The sequence below is a fragment of the Pyricularia oryzae genome, chromosome 4, assembly GCF_000002495.2.
Source record: "Pyricularia oryzae 70-15 chromosome 4, whole genome shotgun sequence".
NCBI classification, from domain to species: Eukaryota; Fungi; Ascomycota; class Sordariomycetes; order Magnaporthales; family Pyriculariaceae; genus Pyricularia; species Pyricularia oryzae.
In genome coordinates, this window is record NC_017851.1 from 4,671,153 (window position 1) to 4,679,024 (window position 7,872).

The following is a 7,872-nucleotide window of genomic DNA, read 5'->3' on the forward strand; positions in this document are numbered from 1 at the left end:
ATTAGCCCGTACGCCTACCGTTTGGACCTGCCGTCGTCTATGAGAGTACACCCTGTTTTCAATATAAACCGACTAAAACCTGCTGACGTTGAGCCCCTGCCGGGCCAACAACCTGCACCGCCACCCCATTTGGAAGTGGAAGGTGAGAGAGAATACGAAGTCGAAGAGATCCTCGACTCCTTTTGGGAAACCCGCGGCCGAGGAGGCCGCCGGCTGAAATATATCGTCCGTTGGGCTGGATATAGCGAACCCACGACTGAACCTGCCGATTACCTGGAAAACGCTGCTCAATTGGTAAAGAATTTCCACCGTCGATACCCCCATAAGCCCGGGCCCCGGCCGTGACGGAGCTCGGCCTGGAAGGGGGGAATACTGTCACAGACCTGAAGGACAGCCACTGGGCTGTCGCTTAGTCATGACCCCTGTCACGTGAAGGCGCGAGGGCCGAGCGCCTCGCGCGCGTATATCTACGCGAAATCTCTGCAGTCTCCGATATGTAGCTCGAGGAGCTACGTCTTCGTCAACAACCACCTGCTACCCTGTACCTGGAAGACTAGATAGCCAATATACTCTGTCCTGTTACCTGATCGCCCGCACCTACCTGTCCGCCCTGCCTGCCCGTGACAATTATAATAATTATTAATAACAAATTAACCGTTTACGTACAAATAAAAAATTTTCCATTATAATTGGAAAATAATAAAATTATTTAAAAAAAGCCGGGAACGGTTATTTTAACGCATTCGTTTGCAACGTTAGGAAATTACACGATTTCCCAAATGCGGTTATTTTTTTTTTGTTATTTTATTAGCAATTATTTACGGTTTTATAAAAAAGCATATTTGCAATTAATATAAAAAATAACCTGTGTTAATTTATGGGCAAATATGCATATAAGGAAATCACGTATTTAACCACGTGATTTTATAATACGTAAAAAAATCTTCAACCGATTTTGACGAGCATATAAATAGCTAGAAAACAGAGATTAGATTACGTTTAATTTGTTATATTGTTTTTACCGATCGCAGCGATCATACGATTCCTATCAACAGAGTCGGTATTTACCGCCGACGATCCCTAGCTTCGATTCTTTTCTACCCCAAACTAATCTTCTCCGACCGCTTTGGGACAGTCAGGGTCCACCCATGATTGAATATATTAGATTTACGTAGAATTTTGGAATCAAGTACGGCCACCCTCCCTGGATCCCAGTCTATTTTGTTATTGACTACGTCAAAGGTCACCGGGTTCGATCACGCAAGCTCATGCCGTCGCGTGTACATGTCCAACTCGTGCACCGGCGGGGTACAGCTACTTTCGAGCTCCGCCTGCGCCACTGGGCTGCCGACCATGTCCTTGAGGCCGCCTTGGTATTTTTGAGGCCGCTGCACGTCCTGCACAACCTCGGGAGCCTGGTGCCACTGGCCACGCCCGGGGCCCCCAACGTCCTCCACCGCAGGCTCGCCAACCTGCCGTCGTCGCGGCCGGTACCAGCAAAAATAAACCCCGGCCGCGGCAGCGACGAGAACAGCCCCTACTCCTCCAGCCACACCACCCGCGATGGCCGCGACGTCGGTGCCGCCCGTCCCCGCAGAACCGGACGGATCCGTCGGCGCCCCACCTGCACTCGGCGGACTACGATCCTGCTGGCCGTCGCCAGGCCGCCCGTCGAGAACATCGGCAAAGAGCGCCCGCGTGCTCGGGTCTTCCCACTGCACCCCACCCAGGCCGCCGTCCCTGTTCCAATCCGCCACCATCGCCGGCGGCCGGTACGGGGCAGCGTCGGCGGCATAGTCGCCCGACCACTCGAGGCTGGTCAGGTCCAGGACCTGCATGTTGCGCGGCCAGTCGTCGGGGCGGTCCCACGCGTCGGCCGCGCTCTTGTTCTCGTCGTCGCCGCCCACGGCGATCATCTGGCGCTGCGCTGGGCCGGCCACCGCACAGTCCAGGCTGCTGCGCGCGGTGGGCGGCAGCCCCGTGGGCGGGGCCTGGAACCAGCGGAAGCCCGGGACGGTCAGGACCCACAGGTCGGCGGGGGTGATGCCCAGGCCGCCAAACATGAAGATCTCGTAGGCGCCCGTGCGGTCGCGGCTGGTGGCGTCGGTGGCGGCCACGGCGCAGCCGCGCCTCCTGCCCTGGCTGGGCGTCTGGGCGCCCGTGGTCTTTTGCGTGTGCCAGGTCCGCGTGCCAATGTCGTAAAAGGTGACGCGGTCCATCGGCACCGGCTCGCTGTCCCCGTCGTTGTTGACCGTCGCCTGCCTCCCGGCCGTCAACACCACGATCCCCTGGTTCTTGGTCCCGAGCGTGGGCAGGCACACGGCGTAGCCGTCCAGGTGCGTGCCGCGCCTCGCCCCCTGCCCAAAGGCGTCCGCCGTCTGGTTCGTCCACGTCCCGTCCTTCATGTCGTAGATGAGGAGGCCCGGGAGGGTTCGCTTCTTGGTCCCCCAGAGCTCGGTCGAGTTGTCCGTCGCCGTGAACAGGTACCCGCCCATGTAGAACCCCAGGCCGTTGCAGCTCGTCCAGCTTCCGAGGTGGGTCCTGTGGATGAGCTCCTGTCCAGAGGACGCTTTGGGCTTGTCCCGGCCCCTCTCCCATTTCCCACCTGCTGAGGTGTTGCTCTCCCGGACAAACGTGGTCAGCCGCGGCTCGTTCGAGTTCCTGTTGGCTTTTTCGTCGATGCTGGCCCCGCCCCACGTGTACATGCGCGTCCCGCTCGGGTCGGGCCACATGGCCGGCCTTGCTGTTGATACAAAGTCTGGATCTTCTATTGCGTATTTCTCAAAGCTGCCTGACCCGACACTCCAGGATTTGTCTATTGGGATCGCCCATGTTGTATTTTCTGAACACGCGGACGTGTTTGATATTATTCAGTGACCATTGCGCTGCAGCAGTTGAAATGCCGATCGGTGGAAGCGTCAGATACTTACCAGGCGACCAGCCTGCATCCTGCCCGGCTACCTGCCTGGTTGTCCTTCCGCCGTGGATATAGAGATAGTTGCCAAGGACAGCCACTTTAATATTTGTATAATCTCAGTTAGCAAAACAATCTATTGCGCAAATCATTTGGATGGTAGAATGTGGCTTGCCCGAATGGCTCGCCTGCCAATCAAAAGCTTGGCAGGAAGCAATACATGTTGCGATCGCGAACAACACTGACCGCCAGCTAGTTGCGTGCCGATGCAATGTCATTACTGCTTCAATCATGGGAAGCAACAGCGCCGAATCTTGAGTTCACATCCACCGCAGACGGGCAATTGTGAGCTGGAGAAAAACGACGTACAGAGAGAAAAAAAAATGGAAAGAAGGACAAAAAAACAAGAGGGAACATGCAAAGATAAAAGCCAGGCCGCGACAACCGACAACGGCCAATATTTCCCGATTCGTAAATCACTATCCCCGAGCGTGGTGTGAAAGCGGGACAGCAGACTTGACAAAAAGACGCGGGCCAAGACCATTTTCCCCCACCCAACCTCTTGATCCTCACGCCATTTGGGGGCCGGATCGAAGAGATGCTTAATATAAGAATACCCAGCCGGGGATGTGATTCGTTGATTTGGCCATGTCCAATCTGACAATCAAGTCAGACGTCAGGGGTTGTGCTTTGTCTTGGCCCTTGGCGGCCCGCCTGCCCTGTCGAATTCTGCCCAATCTGCCGTCGAGCGTGCTTCGACAGTTTGATACATACCGTCCTTTGAAATGTTGCTCATTCTTTTTCACTTGTCGCTCCGATGGTGGGATGGAAGGTTTTCACTCCAGCCTTGGTGCCAACACCGGGCGAGTAAAGTTTCACCGTACATACTGCGCCAAGACCCGGCATGGGGGGAAAAGAAGATCTTGAACATCAACCCCATGCTTTCTGATCCACTTGGATGTTGGGTTTCCGCGGGAAACCTGCTCCGCTGCGGCTGCATCCGGACCATCCGCGTCTGTTTGCGTCCGCTCGCCATCTCGCTTCTGTCATGTGACTAGACTAGTCTAGTATGAGATTATATGTCTTTGACACAAAAGTCCGCTCATTAGTCTCACTCCTTTTACTTTTGACAGGGACTGAAGAAACCCCGATTGTTTGCAGAAAAAAAAGAAAAAAAAATCTCATTTCATCTCTGTAGCAGCTTTGCAGCTGCGTCTATCGTTATGTACAACCATGGAACCTTTTACAGTATCCAATCCCAATCGCTCCCCCACGCCTCTCCAAGTCCTCGCGGCCAAATCGGCCTAGTTCTTGCAGATGGGGATGTTGATGACCTGGTTGAGCTGGAGCAGGAGGGGGTCGGCGCCGACGTTGGCGGCCTGGAGGGCGTCGACGCTGAGGTTGAACTTTTGGGCGACCAGGAAGAAGGTGTCGCCCGAGACGATGGTGTAGTAGGGGGAGACGCCGCTGACGCACGTGTTGTTGTCGCTCTGCTTGGCCAGGCAGGAGATGTTGTCGATGACGCAGGGGGCGGTCGGCACCTTGAGCACGGCGCCCAGCGCGATGAAGTTGGGGTTGGCCAGGTTGTTGAGCGTCGCGATGTTGCAGATGCCCGAGTTGAGCTTCTGCGACACGATGGTCAGCGTGTCGTTGCCCTGCACCGTGTAGTCGACCACGGGGCCCGGCGTGCAGGTCGAGGTCGCCGAGGGAGGGGCGGCGCTGGTGGGGGTTGCCTGCTGTTTTGCGGTGTAAAAAGTTGAGGTTAGCAGTGGATCGTTTGGACGTGTGAGTTGGGAAGTGGGATGAATATCGGCGGTGCTCTGCTTACAGGCATGGCGGCGGCAACGCCGGCAAAGAGGAGGGTGGTGATGGTAGCGAACTGCATTTTGACGGTTTGAGAGACGGTGGGTTTTGAACTTGGAAATATAAGTTGATTGGTGTCGTCGAAAGAATGACCAAAGTTGAAGTTGTTTGAGAGCGAATGGCTTGAGTGAATGTACTCTGAGATGGTTTTGATCGTGATGGGGATGAGAAGAAGAACCAAATCAAACCCATATCCGAGCTGGATGTTGCGGCTTTATATCTCCATCGACGTCATGGACACAACGCCTTCGCCCCAAGAGGCCGCCCTTCAAGTTACCGCTCACAATGACTCTATTCAGGGGCATCAACGTCAGATGGTATCATCCCCTATGGATGATTCGGAGATGCCTCGCAGCGGCCGAAGAATCCGCAACGGCCATTACAACCGCATTCGGAAGTCTTGTGGCGGCCAAGTCCCAGGGGAAGGGATGCGGGGTGGGGCTATGCAGACGATAGAGTTTGACACGCGGGTATGCGGTCCCATGGACTTGGTAACCGAACATCCACATTTTTCCCCATTTGGACAGAGAGGCGTTGCGACATGACTACCGCCTGAGGCTTTGCGCCGCGAGGCTTTGAGCCCCCAAGTCGGGGTATGCCCGCTCCGTTGTGTCGGATCGTGGGCGGCCGCTGCTTTGCTCATGTTCAAATCTGCAGTCTAATTGATTGGTGAATCTCGTGTTCCACTGTCGCCACTTTTTTAGGATAGGAGAGCGTAGCCTTTTCAAATTTCCCCCCAAGTGGTAAACTCAAATTGCGCAAAAGGAGGCGAGTGTCGATTAGCTCATGCGATCAACCCGAGTACTACGGCACTCCTCTCAATATTTCGTTTTCTACTCAACCTTGGTGACGCGTCGAACCATGTGCCGAGAGTTCCCGAAAGACTCGGACTGTCACGGCGTCCTGCAACGGGTCACTCTTTCGGCTGGCCTTTCCCATTGTTGCATTTACGGGTCCTGATATCGACCGCAGATCAAACCTTATTTCTGCTGCTTCGAGCAGTCCGAAGAACAGCCGGAATATAGGGGTGGTATACACTGGTTGGAGCAGCCAGGTGCTGGGACTTTGAGGTGGAAGACCTTTTAGAGTCTTGAGTGACGCGCAAGCACTCGATTCAGGCATGGTTGGAAGAAAGGTCAACCCTGGATATGATATAATTACGGTACGGTTCGATTATGGATACTGCATTGCGCGGGATGGAGACCTGGCATTGCAGAGACTGTTTTTATTGGTCAGATTGCCGAGCATTAGCCCTCAGAAGCAGGTCCCAAGCCACACGCTACTAGCAATGAGGCGCAGCCACTCACCCATTAGACTTGGTCTGTCTCCCTAGGACTCACGCATCCGCCACGTGCTGCATTAGCAGTATGCTTCTCGCAACCTCACCTTGGAAGCCCTTTAATGAAGCACTTTTAAACTAGAGTTACTAGACAATGAGAAACATGTCGGCATCGCACTGTTCAATTGTGCGACTGTCCCGACTACCAAGTCCGCTAACCTGCATTTCTTTGGGTACCTTAATGAGTAAGGCACCGTTTACAGTAGCATTCTGCCCTGTCAGGAACCGGGCCAGCCCCGCCAGATCGGCAATCCCCGATCGCCAACACTGCGCAAGCCCAGAGGCAAGCCCAGAGAAATGCCCAGTGATCAGCGCAGAACCACCAGACAGCTGCAAGAGCTGGAGCCTTCCCAAGGCCTGTTTCCGGACAGCGAGCCGTATAAGCTCAAGCTTCCCTGGCACACTTTTGAATGAAATTTGTCTGACCGAGTATGACGTCGACCTGGGAGACGTCACCTTTGCAGCCGAGATGTATCGTAGGATTGGGAGACCTCACAGGGTCACATGTTCGTGCTTCTTGTCAAATATATGGATCACCCAGGGCCGTCCTCTATTTCAGGTTGGAAGGCCCTCACATTTGATATAGATGATCCCATCCATGTCTAATTCTGTGTAACAGGGTTACAAAACCATTGCCTGACGAGCCTTTTTCAGAACATTTGGGCTGGGCTATCTTCCTCCTGAAATCCTTTCTCTTGACTTCTTGGCATTTCTGTAAGCCCACGCCAAGGTAAGTAAGCTTCTCCAAAGGTGACGTCTGGTAATACACAATTTCACCAATCGTGTTGCCGAGTGGGCGTGCCTGGGCGACTGCCAACCGTAACTTGCTCCACCTCACGTGACAAGGCGCCAGCGTTCCTTTGTTGTTTTTCTCCTTATTCAATTTTTACCTTATTCCGTTACATGGAGCTGTTTACGGTTGGCAATCGCCCAAGCACGCCATTTCGTAATAAGAAACATTTTTTATGTACGGGTTACGGCCGCCCCAATTTGGGTAATTGCTAGTAAATTAATTATAGTTTTAATCGCTAGCGTAATAAGCAAATTGAGCGAAAGTATCGGCATGCCAAAGATTATATCTTTTTTCAAGACTATAATCGGTTATATTAATTAAGTGTTACGACCAGACAGTTGGGCCGGTACCAGGGAGGCCAGGTGGGGTCACACCCCTCTCGACGACATTCGCCCAGAAGGAATACCGACCGGCAGAACAACGATTACCTAAGGGCAAGGCCACGAGATCTCACGTAACCTCACGTGACGTCCAAGGGAATGGATCTCTATAATCTGTAAAATCTCAGTTGAAAATCACAAATCAAACAAATTAAAAAAAATCACATTCGGAACATAGTTTATATAAGGCACGCTTATTACCATATAAATAAATTCGATTTTAGGATTGTTTAACAGCAATCAAACTCTAATTAACCTTAAAACTTACTTGAGAACGATTATAATTTTACCCCCAATCATTAAAAACCCCAGTTACCCAATTAAACGTTTAATTGTTTCAACCCACTGTATTTTACCCTAAAAACAGGTTACCCCGATACCTTAATCGTAACATTTTAATTGCTCCTGTTCAGTATTTTGCCTTAAAATATACCGAGCAATATCCGACAACATATTTTCCCAAACGTCTAAAAACAATATTCCCAGCACCCCGGTTACAAGCAGCAAGGCGGCCCAAAAAGCCCCTGTTCGGCCCAAGGACGATAACGACAGTGATAACGAAGAAGACCAGCTCCGTAGGTAG

At 52.8% G+C, this 7,872-nt stretch overlaps 3 protein-coding genes across 3 annotated transcripts; 1 reads left to right on the forward strand and 2 right to left on the reverse strand.

The window, feature by feature from the left end:
- Positions 1-1,256: 1,256 nt before the first annotated feature.
- Positions 1,257-3,710, reverse strand: MGG_10098 (uncharacterized protein; the record flags this gene model as incomplete). The annotated part of the gene is made up of 3 exons (XM_003717371.1): positions 1,257-2,743; positions 2,931-3,014; positions 3,689-3,710. The coding sequence occupies 3 exons, from the start codon at positions 3,708-3,710 to the stop codon at positions 1,257-1,259; spliced, it is 1,593 nt and encodes a 530-aa protein (XP_003717419.1).
- A 508-nt stretch (positions 3,711-4,218) lies between these two features.
- MGG_10097 (intracellular hyphae protein 1) lies at positions 4,219-4,799 on the reverse strand (the record flags this gene model as incomplete). The annotated part of the gene is made up of 2 exons (XM_003717372.1): positions 4,219-4,650; positions 4,743-4,799. 2 exons carry the CDS (start codon positions 4,797-4,799, stop codon positions 4,219-4,221), a joined length of 489 nt encoding a protein of 162 aa, XP_003717420.1.
- Positions 4,800-6,297: 1,498 nt separating this feature from the next.
- MGG_17229 (uncharacterized protein) lies at positions 6,298-7,872 on the forward strand (the record flags this gene model as incomplete). Its single annotated transcript, XM_003717373.1, has 3 exons — positions 6,298-6,587; positions 6,736-6,846; positions 7,776-7,872. 3 exons carry the CDS (start codon positions 6,298-6,300, stop codon positions 7,870-7,872), a joined length of 498 nt encoding a protein of 165 aa, XP_003717421.1.